Genomic DNA, 16,728 nt, shown 5'->3' with positions numbered 1-16,728 from the left:
GTGGTACAGTCATATCTTAGAACTATTTCATAACCTGTCCTTGTAAGGAATTATTTGCTCTTGGCTTGAAGGGAGTTATTTGCCCCTGTTTTGAAGGGAGTTTTTTGCTCCTGTTTTGAAGGGAGTTATTTACCACTGTTTAAAAAGGAGTTATTTGCTCCTGTCTTGAAGGGAGTTATTTGCTCTTGTATTGAAGGGAGTTATTTGTTTGTGTTTTTAAAGGAGTTATTTACCCCTGTTTTGAAAGGAGTTATTTGCGCCTGTTTTGAAGGGAATTGTTTGTTCCTGTATTGAAGGGAGTTATTTACCACTAATTTGAATGGAGTTATTTGCTCCTGTTTTGAAAATAGTTATTTGCTCCTGTTTTGAAGGGAGCTATTTGCCCATATTTTGAAAGGAGCTATTTGCCCCTGTTTTGAAAGGAGTTATTTGCGCCCGTTTTGAAAATAGTTATTTGCCCCCGTTTTGAAGGGAGCTATTTGCCCCTGTTTTGAAAGGAGCTATTTGCCCGTTTTGAAAGGAGTCATTTGCCCCTGTTTTGAAAGGAGTTATTTGCCCCTGTTTTGAAAGGAGTTCATTGCTTGTGTTTTGAAGGGAGTTATTTGCCCCTGTTTTGAAGGGCGCTATTTGCTCCTGTTTTGAAGGGAGCTATTTGCTTCTGTTTTGAAAGGAGCTATTTGCACCTGTTTTGAAAGGACTTATTTGCCCCTGTTTTAAAGAGAGTTATTTGCCCCTGTTTTGAAGGGAACTTTTTGTCCCTGTTTTGAAAGGAGCTATTTGCCCCTGTTTTGAAAGTAGTTATTTCCCCCTGTTTTGAAGGGAGCTATTTGCCCCTGTTTTGAAAGGAGTTATTTGCCCATGTTTTGAAAGGTGTTATTTTCCCTGTTTTGAAAGGAGTTATTTGCCCCTGTTTTGAAGGAAACTATTTGCTCCTGTTTTGTAGGGAGCTATTTGCCCCTGTTTTGAAAGGAGTTATTTGCTTCTGTTGTGAAAGGAGTTATTGCACCTGTTTTGATTAGGGAGCTATTTGCTCCTGTTTTGAAGGGAGCTATTTGCCCCTGTTTTGAAAGGAGTTGTTTGCTTCTGTTTTGAAAGGAGTTATTTGCTCCTGTTTTGATTAGGGAGCTATTTGCTCCTGTTTTGAAGGGAGCTATTTGCCCCTGTTTTGAAAGGAGTTCTTTGCTTCTGTTTTGAAGGGAGTTATTTGCCCTTGAATTGTAAGGCGTTTGTATGGCTCAGAAATTGTTATTGAGAGATTACACTGTATTTAATGACAGTAAAACCAAGTACAGAAGAACTTGTCGAGAGGGACACTAAAATCTGTGTTTGCTGTACAATTGCTGTTTACTTTGAATGGTTAATTTTCTTTAATAGTTTTATCATACTGGAAAGAAAATACATGCATTTGTAGAGAGACTTTGGCTGCTCAGGTGCTTTAATCACAAGGTTGTACTGTAATCCCCCCCCCCTCCCCCCACTTTCCCTGTTTAAAGGATATTTGTTGTTTGGTTTAATGTCTGCACCATTTCCATCCATCAGACTAAATGAGAAAAATACAAATAGATGATCTGTCTTTGTAAATGCTTTCTTACATCAAGAATGAATAACATATTTCTAACATTCTGAGGTAACTAAGTAAAGATGTCACTGGATTATTAATCTGTTCTCGGTGACTTTTAGAAAAAATGTAATCCCCACTTAGACAGTGTGGAGTTTTTGTGAAATGTCAGTAAATATAAAGATTGCAAGGTTGAAACATTCTGCAGTGCAGGTAGCATTTAGGTCAATGATGTTTTTACCAGTTGTTACATTCCTCAAATCTTTACTTGTGAATCAGTGAAGATTGACAGAAGTTAGTTGGTGCAAAAATCTGCTGTGTAAAGGGGGCAGATAACTGTAGCACAATATTGCCACAAGGGGAGATAACTAGCATGATATTGCCACAAGGGGCAGATACTCCTAGCACAATATTGCCACAAGGGGAGATAACTAGCACAATATTGCCACAAGGGGCAGATACTCCTAGCACAATATTGCCAGAAGGGGAGATAACTAGCATGATATTGCCACAAGGGGCAGATACCCCTAGCACAATATTGCCACAAGGGGAGATAACTAGCATGATATTACCACAATGGGCAGATAACTCTAGCACAATATTACCACAAGGGGAGATAACTAGCATGATATTGCCACAAGGTGCATATACCTCTAGCACAATATTGCCACAAGTGGAGATAACTAGCACAATATTGCCACAAGGGGCAGATAACTAACACAATATTGCCACAAGTGGAGATAACTAGCACAATATTGCCATAAGGGGAGATAACTAGCATGATATTGCCACAAGGGGCACATACCTCTAGCACAGTATTGCCACAAGTGGAGATAGCTAGCACAATATTGCCACAAGGGGCAGATAACTCTAGCACATTATTGCCACAGGAGGAGATTACTAGCAGAATATTGCCACAGGGGCAACATCAACAATGTAAACATAGTAAAAATTTAGCATGTACTGTCACATGAGCAAGCAATCAGTACATAGTGTGCAAATATGCCACAGGGGCAGGTAATCAGTACATAACGTGCAATGCCACAGGGGCAGGTAATCAGTACATAGTGTGCAATGCCACAGGGGCAGGTAATCAGTACATAGTGTGCATTGCCACAGGGGCAGGTAATCAGTACATAGTGTGCATTGCCACAGGGGCAGGCAATCAGTACATAGTGTGCAATGCCACAGGGGCAGGTAATCAGTACATAGTGTGCATTGCCACAGGGGCCGGTAATCAGTACATAGTGTGCATTGCCACAGGGGCAGGTAATCAGTACATAGTGTGCATTGCCACAGGGGCAGGCAATCAGTTTATAGTGTGCATTGTCTCAGATAATCAGTACATAGTATGCAGCACTAAAGAGTCAATAATCAGTACTTAGTGTGCAAAAATCATTGAACTGAAAATATCAGAACAAATGTGCAATGCCCCAGGGTCAGAAAATCAAAACAAACTTGAGCTATGCAGTATTATATGTAATTAGATTCAATAAAAAAAACTGTGTATAAAATAAATTTGATGCATGTGCAGTGCATGTGCCTGATAAGATTTTGGTTCTCATAGCTTGAGGAAAGTAATAAATAGTTTGTTTAGTTACAGCTTGTATGATGTATGATTTAACGCTTTTGATAAGTAGGTTATTTAAAAATGCTTTAAGGATAAGATATTTAAATTGACAAATTTATTTGCTGCGGAGACATGGTAATCTCGAATCGGGCAATCTGCGCTCTCAGTCTATCTTTGTCTTGCCATGCTATAGCAAGAGGGAGGGTGTCAGACTTTATTAATTTATATATAAGGGTAGTTGAGTTTGATCCTGGCTTAGGCAAAATGTTTGTAAACACAAGTTAACTAGAAATTATTTACATTTTAGTGTAACATCTTCTGTCTTAGTATTATGAGGGGAAGTTGTATAGTTACATCACAGAAATAATATACTACCATTGGAAAGAGATCCGGGATTGCAGCTTGGTGAAAAAAAGTCAACAAAAAACGCATTAACTACATAACAGAAAAACTTTATTGCCAACAATACAAACAAAAAATTTAAATGATCACAAATGTCATTAAAATTGATAATTTCCTTTGGCATATTGAAAATTCATCAATGATAGACAAACATGATAATTTAACGTGATTCATCACATACAGTATCATGCCAGTAGCATGGTAGCAGTAGACAATTGATAGCATCAAAAGTAAAGCAGAAAGACGGAGATAAACATAAAACAGAAAATATATAAATTGCCAATGTCGGTTCTGATTATGATGTAATATCTCTACCATACTGTAGGTCCTGTCTATCAAGGTAGCGTGAATCCGGTTGGACGGAAGCCAGTCCGTGCACTCTTTAACAACATCATGTGATATAATATATTTTGCATATCAACAAATACCATAATTACCCTGTTGTTAAGCTTATTGCACTGCAGAACTGCAAGAATAAACACTATTTTTGCCCTACTGTGCTGCAGCAAAAACACTGTACTAGCCCTGCTGTACTGAAACAAAAACACTGAATTTGCCCTATTGTATTGCAACAAAAACACTGTACTTGCCCTACTGTACTACAACAAAAACACTGTACTTGCCCTACTGTACTGGACACTTGCTCTACCATACTGAAACAAAAACATTGTACTTGCCCTACTGTACTACAACTAAAAACACTGTACTTGCCCTACTGTACTGCAACAATAAACACTGTACTTGCCCTACTGTACTACAATTGTAAACACTGTACTTGCCTTACTGTACTGCAACAATAAACAGTGTACTTGCCCTACTTTACTATAATTGTAAACACTGTACTTCCTACTGCAACAAAAAACACTGTACCTGCCCTACCGTACTGCAACAAAAACACTGTACTTGCCCTACTGTACTACAAATCTAAACACTGTACTTGCCCTACTGTACTAAAATTGTAAACACTGTACTTGCCTTACTACAACAAAAAACACTGTACCTGTCCTACTGTACTGCAGCAAAAACACTGTACTTGCCCTGCTGTACTGTAACAATAAACACTGTACCAGCCTAGTAGCCCTACTGTACTGCAGCAGAAAGCACTGAACTTACCTTACTGTACTACAACAGTAAACACTGTACTAGCCCTACTGTACTGCAATAGTAAACACTCCCTACTGTTCTACAACAGTAAACACTCCCTACTGTACTACAACATTAAACACTCGCTACTGCACTACAGCAGTAAACACTGTACTAGCCCTACTGTACTACAACAGTAAACACTTCCTACTGTACTACAACAGTAAACACTGTACTAGCCCTACTGTACTGCAATAGTAAACACTCCCTACAGTACTACAACAGTAAACACTGTTCTAGCCCTCCTGTACTGCAATAGTAAACACTCCCTACTATACTACAACAGTAAACACTCCCTACTGCACTACAACAGTAAACACTGTACTAGCCCTACTGTACTGCAACAGTAAACACTCCCTACTGTACCACAACAGTAAACACTGTTCTAGCCCTCCTGTACTGCAATAGTAAACACTCCCTACTATACTACAACAGTAAACACTCCCTACTGCACTACAACAGTAAACACTGTACTAGCCCTACTGTACTGCAACAGTAAACACTCCCTACTGTACTACAACAGTAAACACTGTACTAGCCCTACTGTACTACAACAGTAAACACTGTACTAGCCCTACTGTACTGCAATAGTAAATACTACAACAGTAAACACTCCCTATTGTACTACAACAGTAAACACTGTACTAGCCCTGCTGTACTACAACAGTAAACACTGTACTTGCCCTACTGTACTGCAATAGTTAACACTGTACTTGCTCTATCATACTCTTCTGTTCTGCAGCAACAAATAACTGATAATATAAAACAAGGAATTAAAAGACAGTATAGCAAGATGATTATTTTGATGTGTACTGAAGCATATTTTTAGCTCGACTATTCGAAGAATAGTCTAGCTATTCTACTCACCCTGGCGTCGGCGTCGGCGTCGGCGTCACACCTTGGTTAAGTTTTTGCATGCAAGTACATACAGCTATCATTTAAAGGCATATAGCTTTGAAACTTATTTATTCTTTTTCTAGGTCAATTACCAACCTCACTGGGTCAAGTTCCATAACTCTAACATGTATTTTGAGCAAATTATGCCCCCTTTTGGACTTAGAAAATTCTGGTTAAAGTTTTACATGCAAGTTACTATCTCCAAAACTAATGCAGATATTGAATTGAAACTTCACACGTGTCTTCGGGATTATAAAACTAGTTGATAGCACCAAGTCCCATAACTCTGACCTTCATTTTAGCCAAATTATGCCCCCTTTTGGACTTAGAAAATTTTGGTTAAAGTTTTGCGTGCAAGTACATACAGCTATTACTAAAAGGCATATAGATTTGAAACTTATTTTTTCTTTTTCTAGATCAATTACCTACCTCACTGGTCAAGTCCTATAACTCTGACATGTATTTTAGCCAAATTATGCCCCCTTTTGGACTTAGAAAATCCTGGTTAAAGTTTTACATGCAAGTTACTATCTCCAAAACTAATGCAGATATTAAATTGAAACTTCACATGTGTCTTCGGGGTTATAAAACTAGTTGATAGAATCAAGTCCCATAACTCTGACCTTCATTTTAGCCAAATTATGCCCCCTTTTGGACTTAGAAAATTTTGGTTAAAGTTTTGCGTGCAAGTACATACAGCTATTACTAAAAGGCATATAGATTTGAAACTTATTTTTTCTTTTTCTAGATCAATTACCTACCTCACTGGGTCAAGTCCTGTAGCTCTGACATGTATTTTAGCCAAATTATGCCCCCTTTTGGACTTAGAAAATCCTGGTTAAAGTTTTACATGCAAGTTACTATCTCCAAAACTAATGCAGATATTAAATTGAAACTTCACATGTGTCTTCGGGGTTATAAAACTAGTTGATAGAATCAAGTCCCATAACTCTGACATGTATTTTAGCCAAATTATGCCCCTTTTGGACTTAGAAAATTCTGGTTAAAGTTTTGCGTGAAAGTACAAACAGCTATTACTAAAAGGCATATAGATTTGAAACTTATTTATTCTTTTTCTAGGTCAGTTACCAACCTCACTGGGTCAAGTTCCATAACTCTTAACATGTATTTTGAGCAAATTATGCCCCCTTTTGGACTTAGAAAATTCTGGTTAAAGTTTTACATGCAAGTTACTATCTCCAAAACTAATGCAGATATGGAATTGAAACTTAACATGTTTCTTCGGGGTTATAAAACTAGTTGATAGCATCAAGTCCCATAACTCTAATATGCATTTTGGTCAAATTATGTTTCCGTTTCGGAACTTAAAACTCTTTTGATATTTTACATTTTGGGTAATAATTTCCTGCTTCTGTGACAATATTTCGAATAGTCGAGCTTGGCTGTCTTACGGACAGCTCTTGTTTTGTGCTGATGTCATTTTTCAGGTTCAAGTTGAAGAAGTCTATTTCTGTATAAACATGATCAAGCTGGTAATTTATGCGATGAATCAAAAACGGGATTAATTTTTTTTTGAGTTCTTGAAAACAGGAAAAATTACAAGTTCATTTTAATGTAATTCATCATCCTTTGCCTTGTAGTAGTTTTGAAACATGGCCAAAAACTGCTCAAAAGATGTTTAATTCAGCCTTGAGACATATAAAATGATCGTGGGAAGCTGTTTAATACCGTGTATGATGAATGATAGATGTTTCCGATTTATTTATTTTGTTTGTTCCTCTTAAAAATCTTGTACTGAACTTCTGCAAGGTTATTCAAACCTTTACAGACAATTACCCTTGCACAAACAGAAATGAGTGTTTGAGCATCGGTAATTAAATACTGGAGTTAGGGTCTCTTCCATAATTTAAAAAAAAGTCTTCATGGATAAGTACTGAGTTTAATGAAGATATTTTTAGTTTCACTTAAACTTGTGAGACCCTAGTAAACTAATATCTCTACTAAATAGTCTTTCAGCTTATCTAAAAAAGACGATGCAGTTTCCAATTTTGTTTGGTCATTATTTGAGCCACGCCATGAGAAAACCAACATAGTGGCTTTGCGACCAGCATGGATCCAGACCAGCCTGTGCATCCACGCAGTCTGGTCAGAATCAGTGCTGTTCGCTTTCAAAGCCTGTATTGCTGTTAGAGAAACCGTTAGCGAACAGCATGGATCCTGCCCAGACTGCGCAGATGCGCTGGCTGGTCTGGATCCATGCTGGTCGCAAACGCACTATGTTGGTTTTTTCATGGTGCGGCTCATTTGGGTTTGATATAGGGACCCTGCTGAACACTAACTTGCAGTATAGACTTGCAAAAGAGAGTATCACATTGTTTATTTGCCACCAAGTCAATTTTACTTCCGTGAGTAATTATGGTATACTTAATCGAGCATAAATTTATTCTCGACGGTATCATTTATATTTTATTTATTATGTTTGTTAGATTTTACATATCATTGCAAGTTGATGTTTTTGGTCTTATTTCAGGACTATTCATGTGCCACGGCTGCTCACGTTTATGTTTTTGTTCTTATTTCAGGACTATTCACATGCCACGGCCGCTCACGTTTGAGCAGATACGCGACAAAGTGGAACAGATGTACTCGTACCCTCTCTGTATTTTCTTCACACAAGCTAACGGAGAGGTAAATATTTGTAATATAGTATTTGATTCTTATAAATGTTTCCCTGGGTACTTTTACAGCAGAAAATCTACCCAAGTTAGAATTTTATCTGATAACGAAAAATAATTTTCCAAACCCCCCAAAAAATACAAAATCAAAGTATTTTCCAGTACCTTATTAACAAAAAAAGTAAATATGAGCTGAGACAGAGTATTTCAAAGTGGTTCTATTAACGGTGCAATCCTTTTGAATTTTGTCCCACACCACCTCAAATATATTTTACGATCAGACGTATATTTGAAATACACTGAGCGTGAATGTTTGGCACATTGTCATATTGTAAATAAAAAAAAAACAATCAACAATTTGACCGAAAAGTTTTATTGTACTGTCCATCCACTTCAGCTGTTACAAAGACTTTCCAACTGAAGCTAGCTGAAAATTTCAACATAAAGTTTAGTCTTCGAAACTTGAAATCCATGAATTTATTTCCTTACAGATATGGTGTTTTTGCCCAAACCTTGAGATTTCATGCCTACAAACTTATATGAATTCAAAATGTAATAAAAGGCAGAAAGTTTCGGAAAGTAGGTGAAGGTTTGGAGATATGCTTCATTAACTGTTTACTGAATGTGTTTTTGGAAACCTGGAAAAGTAGTTCCGCTTGTCTATCAAGTTGTGTTGAAGTATTATCTGTGATGAGTGACAGACGGAATAATATAGATACTGCTTATAAATACCACACACACAAAAAAATGCATGCATGATTACATACCTTGTGTCTCGCAGTTTCTAGTGCTTGCCGATTTTGAATTGCTGCTAATTAGAATATCATCATGACTTTGAAAACCAGTCAGAGAATAGAACCGTGCCATTGGTTAATTTTAAAACTGTGCTCAGAATCAACCAATCAGATGCTTAAGATTTTAGACTGGTGTCCAAAATTAATTTTATAATCCTGGATGTATGGGTTGAATAATTTTATGTAGGCAAGCCATCCAGCTGGTTTGCAAAAGATTGTTGGGTCCACCCAGGTGCCTCATTACCTTCTCGAGCACCTTGGGGTCTGTCTCAACCATTAAAGCTGAAAAAAAAACTACAACCATTTCTGTTAATTTTATGGATACCATTCATGTTTGTGTAAACCGAATTTTTAAACAAAATACCTTAACTCTACGGATAAAACTTTGATCTTGAAGAGAGATAAAATAATCCGAACAAAGAAACAACTTCATTCGGCTGTTTGAGAATTATGAAACCATAATAGAAATAAAATTGATTCGTTCGATTGACGATAAATATTGACATTTATGTTTATGTTTAAATTCCGACCTTAGGCCTAAATTCAGAATTAAAGATTGTATGATTACACCGTACTACTTTGTACGTTGGTTCGTTTGGTGCAAAGTAGTTCAAATAATGCTAATAGTCTGTGGTATTTTTACTAATAGATAGATTTGTCTACTGTATTTCGTTAGCATACAGCTTGCTGGAGACTGTGTTAAAAGCTGGGTTACTAGACACATCAGCTATTTTACATTCAACAAAATAATTATGTAACAGTTACAATTACAAACTTCTGTTTTAATACTTTCTAAGAAAGTAGAATGTTTATAACTTTAAGACTCCATTGTTACACGTTTTGTTTGCCAGAAGTCTTGCCAGTCTCATAATTATGTGGTATATCTATGCTAAAAATAAAATGGTAAAAGAGGAAAGACTATGTTCATGATCCATCACAAAATTGATAAATAAAAAAATGTGTTATAATTTCGTAGTTATGAAGCCATGACAGTTTTACACTATACCATTTGTATATGTCGTAGCCTATTTCAGTGTGAATCTAAAGTCAGCCCAACTAACCCAGTAGGTAAAACGCAAGACATGTAAGCAGGAGGTCATACTTCAAAGGTCATTTGTCATCCTCCACTGATACATGTGGTGAAGTTGTCAGTTACTAGAAGAGACAGACAGTTTATTCTGTTCAAGAATCCATGAACACTAGTCAGGTTGTAACTAAAGTCACAAACAAGAACAGAACATCATATCTGTCAGGACATATACCTTTGTATATTTTTGCACTTCTTATTGGCCATATAGTCCAATATCACATGCTATGCGTAAAGTGGCTATGTCCAAGGTCAAAGGCTTAATATATAGTCTAGTTTGGAGACCAGTCACAAATGTCCAGCATCTGATTGGATGTTACACCGTACAGTTTTGAAATTAACCAATCGCTGGATTGCACGACATTTTTACCCAAACCATTTATTTTAATAAACCCATTCCATCCTTTGATTATACTATGTACATGTGCAAAGATTTTAGAGAGTATAATTTGAATTGTTCCTCATCAGTAAAGGACATTCTAAGGATAGATAAACTATTCTTGCATACCAGATGGGGATTTCCGGTATTTTTACCGGTGCTGGAAAAATCCATCTTACACCCCGGGGTGTAAGATGACTCTCGTGCTTTAAATGACGTATTACAAACTACATATATGTAGAAGATTTATGTAGTTATTTATATTTTATTTCGAAAAACGGAATAAAAATCCAATACCTTGACAGTTCCTCTTTGTTCCTGATAGTATATTTCTCGATTCAAAACACGTTATTTTATCAAAAATTCATAACGTTACGCTGGAACTGATAAAACAAAACCGGAACTAAACATTATTATTTGTCTTTGAAACGTCATGACGTCTTTCCTGTTTACGGACGTTGATTTCCCGCGCTTTGTTTAAATACGCTGCTATAAGAAATAGTTCTAAAAAGAAAGCCGTTCGACTGATTTTATTTTTATTATTATATCTTGATATCGGTATGCAAGAAAAAGATTCTGTCACTGGTTATAGGTGCAGATGGGAATATCCGGCTCTCGGGTAACTGTTTAGACGGTAACTCGGTAGGAACCTCGTTACCGCCTTAACAGTTACCCTCGAGGCCGGAAATTCCCATCTGCACCTATAACCAGTGAAAGAATCTTATAATATCACATCTCTGTATTTCAGGTTTATATTCCAATTAAATGCCAGGCAGATTTGGACTCGGCTATACACCTTGTGGACAAGAATGAAAGAGTGACGAGTTTACGATTATTCCTGACGAATTCCAACCATACAGGACACCATGGTTTCCCGAATAGTCATCATATAGCATCTGATCCATATAAATCCAATGTAAGTTACTGCGTAGCCACAAATACATACAAATCAAATCCAAGTCACTCTATAGCCTCTGATCCATATTAAGGATAACTACCCGTAATAGGCCTCAATATCACCAAAAGCGTACATACAACTTCATAATGTAAGCTTTGAAAATGTCAAACGATAGAAATAAGTTGCATATTGACAAGTTAAATAGTGACAGAAGTTCTCAGATAGTTCCTGTAGATTACCTCCCCTGATAATTTTGTTTTTTCATGAGTTATCTTCCCTGTCAACTAGAAAAAATAATATTTTCCTTTTCCCTACGGGGAATTTTAGATTTCTTTTTGAAATTTGGATCAGAACCATATAATGCAGCTTTCTACTGTAAAATTTTCTCGAAACTCAAGTTCAGATTCTCATAATCAAAGAAATTATATATTTTCCATAGGCATCAATGTTAACTTCAATACCGATTATCTCCCCCAAAAATGGTAACATTTGAAAAATCTCTCGGTGAAACATTTTTAATTTTTAATGTCTTTAAAGTGACCAAATTTCATTTAAATATTACCATCCAGTTACAAGATATGAAATATGGCTATTGCACCATGTTATCCTTAATTCAGTGTAAGTTACTGCGTAGCCACAAATACATACAAACCCAATCCAAGTCACTCTATAGCCTCTGATCCATATTAATTCAGTGTAAAAAGTTGCAATATAGCCTGAGACCCATGTAAATTTGGTCTAAATAGTTACCATATAGCCTCTGATCCATATAAATTCAGAGGGGCCTCCATGACTGAGTGGTTAAGGTCGCTGACTTCAAGTCACTTGCCCCTAACAGCTTTGGGTTTGAGCCTTACTTCAGGTGTTGAATTCTTCATATGAAGAAGCCATCCAGCTGGCTTACGAAATGTCAGTGGTTCTACCCAGGTGCTCCTCCATGATTAATAATGCACAGAGGGGCACCTGGGGTTGTCTGCCATCAAAGCTGGAAAGTCGCCATATGACTGTGTTGATACGGTGTTAAACCCAACAATAACAGAAATAAACAAGATATAAATTCTATGTTAAAAGTTGCAATATAGCCTCTGTTCCATATAAATTCAATGTTAAAGGTTACCATATTGCCTCTGATCCATATAAGTTCAATGTTAAAAGTTGCAATATAGCTTCTGATCCATATAAATTCAATGTTAAAGGTTACCATATAGCCTCTGATCCATGTAAGTTCAATGTTAAAACTTGCAATATAGCCTCTGATCCACTTAAACCCAGTGTAAGTCACCATTTAACCTCCATTCCATATAAATAAAATGGAAGTTACCATATAACCTTTGATCCATATAAATGCTATGAAGGTTACCTTATAGTCACCATAGGTATAGCCTCCAATCCACACACAAGTAAGTCATCATTTAGCATCCAATCCACATACAAGTAAGTCATCATTTAGCATCCAATCCACATACAAGTAAGTCATCATTTAGCATCCAATCCACATACAAGTAAGTCATCATTTAGCATCCAATCCACATAAACCAAAAGTAAGAAACTATATAACCTCCAATCCATATAAATGCAATGGAAGTCATCAAATAGCCTCGAAAGCTTACAAGTCCAGTGGAAGTAATTTGCATTAACTAGCACATCAGTAATTATAGAATCAAGGGAATGGATAAGCGTTGAAACAGGACCAGCATTGGAATCTTTGAACAGCTGGTCACAGGTTCAAATCCCATCAATGGCAAAATTTGACCTCAGTCTGTAAAATTGCAAACTTGCATGAGAACTAACCAGATGTCCATGTTTTCAAGAGACCAGTCTTGTCATTGGTCAGTTTCAAGATTGAGATCAAGAGTCAACCAGTCAGAAGCTAGACTTTCGAGCCAGACCGCCAAATCAGTTTTATAGCCTGTGGAAGTAGTTTAGGTCATTATGTGTGATATAAGGTGTAATAATGGTCGCTACAATCAATAAAACAATATAGATGATAATAAAAGAACATGACTAAGCTGTTTAAATGGACAGTTACTTGAAAACTGGGTTAAGATATGACTAATTTCTGTGCTGGTTTGTTTATTGGCATAATTATTTCTCCAAGACAGTTCAGGCTATGTGTCTTCATCCGAGCTAAAATGGGGAGGAAGACCACATAGGCCATCTGGGCATTATTTTAGACAAAGGCATACACCTGGGTAAAACTGTCATTCTTCCTTAAGACAACTAGGATACTGTGAAATCATTAATAATTGTTGGGGATTAATTTTCGTGGTTGAATCAATCCACGAAATTTAATCCCAACGATTACGTGAAATTCCCATTCATTTTATGTTCAAAAGTTGAAATCCCCATGAATTTGCCATTCTGACCAAAACCACGAAATTTCATACCCACGAAATTAATTGATTTTACAGTTGCTGCTTCACTTGATGGTCAGAACAGGGTCTTACTGTTTGAATCTTGAATCAACTTTAAATCAAGTGCCAGTTAAATTTTGATACAAACTATCAGTCTGGTTGTGAAACACTATTTTGATGTTTTAATTTTACTGCAAAGACATTTTAGTGTTCATCATCCTAAACTTACATAATTGTTTTACTTAAAGGCGTACGCTAGAATTCCCTGTCTGTGAGATGGGCGAAAATTTTCGCAATAACAGAATTTCTTTAAACTTTGGATATTGAAGGGCAATCATCTAAGAAACAAAAAAATGCAATAAAAATCATAGGTCACCGGATTCGAAAAAGAGTTATCTGCCCTTGAAAACGTCATTTTTGGGGGAAATGCCGTTTTCAAGGGCAGATAACTCTTTTTCGATACTGGTGACCTATGATTTTTATTGCATTTTTTTGTTTCTTAGATGATTGTCCTTCAATATCCAAAGTTTGAAGAAATTCTGTTATTGGGAAAAATTTCGCACCAAATTCTAGCATACGTCCTTAAGTCTTCAACTGTTAGATTAATCACAGTCATGTTAAACTTTAGGACAGTCTGGTCCAGGGCTCTAACACAGATGAGGTGCAAGTGTTTTGAAGTCAGTGGCCAATAACCACCACTTTGCCATGGAGGTCCTAAATTTGTATCTGCACATGCCTGCAGATGCCTTAACTGCATGTTTGCGACTGGTCATGGAAACCCTAATAAATGTATATCTGTACTTGGCCATTGGTACCCTAAATGTATGTCTGTGTTTGGCTGTTTAGGCACCAAATTGCATGACTGTAACTTATATTTCAATCAGAATTCACATTAGTGCTAAATTGTTACAAAGGTATAAGATTCTCTAAATGTTGGTAGGGAAAATTGTCTAATTGTAAGGGAAATATTTATTTTCTGAATCTTTGTATAACATTCCATTGTATTGTTAATGATTTATCTAATAAGCAGCTAATTAACTGTCTTATATCTTTTGAATTCTCTATCTTTTTTATGTTTTTTTTTTTTTTTTGTTTTTGCCCCAAAAAACTTTTGTTGTTTTGTATATTCTGAAATATGAGATTGTTCAACTCAACATTACAGTATTTGGCTTTAAAAACAAACTCAAAAGCCATAGGAAATAAGTATGAAGCCTGTAAGATTTTTAAAAATCTCTGGAAATTGCTAATCTGATGGTAAATGTTTAATTTCGGAGCATTACTGTAAAAGTCTTGTGTAGAGACAAAATTTGGTGGTTTTGGCAAACACGATTTTTTCATGGGATAATTATGGATTAGAAAATAGGTAAAATTAATGGAAATTATATTTATATGTTGGGATTTTAGGTTGTGAATTTTTGCCCCCACAAAATCAACAAAAACTACGGGGAAGTCTCTCATGAATATTAATGATTTTACAGTATATGTTTCAAATTCTCTAGACGGAGGGATACTGAGAAATCATTTAAATTCGCTGGTATGAAATTTCGCGCAAACGTGAAAAGGGACTGTTTCGCGCGGGCTTCAATTTGTACATTTTCAATTTTAGAAATGAAAAAATAAAATTAAAAAATAATAATAGCGCGGTCTTAAATTCGCGCATTGGTCCTAGCGCGAAATATGCAAAAATTAGTCCTACGCGAATAAAAATGATTTCACAGTATTTGTTACAATTTTATTTCACTAAAACATGTAAACAGAGCAGTGTTCGAATTCAAAATGCTTGTGAGCATCAAGCATTATAATCTGTGATTGCTCACAGAAAATTCTTAACACATCAAAGATGTTATCTGTCAAATCTTGAAATTACCCAGTGGTCAGTGTTGTATTGAGAATATTTTATGTTACAAACTGCTTGTCTTAACTTATTTAAAGTTTTCAGAACAGCCTTACTTTTATATATCTTTATTATTGAGATCCTTTGTCATTTGAAGTATAGAATTGCATTTTATATTTCAGAGAAATTGAGTCCAGGAAATTTTCAACAAGAGATTTTCTTTCAGATTGAAGTTAAAAACTAGCGCAAATTGAAACGCTTTAATTGCGGGAACATTCCTGTACTAAGTATTTCCTTAATTTTATTTATAGAATCGTGAGTCACCTAGTCCACCTCCGGGATCGTTACCTGAGCACGAGAGGTCGTACAATCATAGCCTGTCATGTAGTTCAATAAACAGCGAAGGAGAATTCATTCCAGAAAAAGATGTAAGTATCAATTTCCACATACAGTTAGTTTTTGTACTATCCACTATGAAAAAACAAGACCTACTTTTCATGGCATTGTCTTTCTGTTCCCTATTTTTAAAAAAAATTGAAAGTCACTACGAAATAATCTTAATTTTCAGTAGAACTTTGAACACAAAAAACTTTTAAGTGAAGTATCTAAATGGCTAAAAAAGGGGATTTTTTTTTTCAAGTTTATAGGTAGCTGAAAAAGGCAATTTGAAAACAAAAATCTTTGATATAATACCTTTCGCCCTGTTATATTAAATTACGCATATTTATAAATTCAATTTTGCTGATAGGGGTAATAGATATAAATAGTTTTGAATAGAAATTGGGATGATCTGACAATTTCACTCATCACGTCACTTTAGTAACGGATATCTTGTACTGAAATTTGTCACTGCGCACAATACAATGGCAGGTCTGTAAATGCTTGCAGTTATTTACTCAGTTACTACACCAATCTTTATTGTAAACAAACAATTATAAAACTACCTTTAAAGTCTGGCATCTTAAATTCCTCAGTCGTGGGTGTAAGGTGAAATCTAGGTTAAACTCTTTACTGGTTGTTTCACATGTAATGGGGGGAATAAAATTTTAGTACAATGATCAGTTATATATGGCCATCAGCGAACCATATGATCAGTTATATATGGCAATCAGAGAACCTTATGATCAGTTATATATGGCAATCAGAGAACCTTATGATCAGTTGTATATGGCAATC

The 16,728-nt window shown here is 35.9% G+C and overlaps 1 protein-coding gene across 2 annotated transcripts in view; it reads left to right on the top strand.

The window, feature by feature from the left end:
• The window catches only part of LOC123539029 (mitogen-activated protein kinase kinase kinase 3-like), an 87,768-nt gene that overhangs the window by 43,614 nt on the left and 27,426 nt on the right, over positions 1 to 16,728 (top strand). For both annotated transcript variants that reach the window (XM_053529567.1, XM_053529566.1), the window contains exons 5-7: positions 8,114 to 8,219; positions 11,215 to 11,382; positions 15,864 to 15,980. In XM_053529567.1, coding sequence (XP_053385542.1) covers positions 8,114 to 8,219; positions 11,215 to 11,382; positions 15,864 to 15,980 — 391 coding nt within the window. The remainder of the gene's footprint in view (positions 1 to 8,113; positions 8,220 to 11,214; positions 11,383 to 15,863; positions 15,981 to 16,728) is intronic.

Source organism: Mercenaria mercenaria, chromosome 18, assembly GCF_021730395.1.
Source record: "Mercenaria mercenaria strain notata chromosome 18, MADL_Memer_1, whole genome shotgun sequence".
NCBI classification, from domain to species: Eukaryota; Metazoa; Mollusca; class Bivalvia; order Venerida; family Veneridae; genus Mercenaria; species Mercenaria mercenaria.
This window is presented reverse-complemented; position numbering and strand designations above follow the sequence as displayed.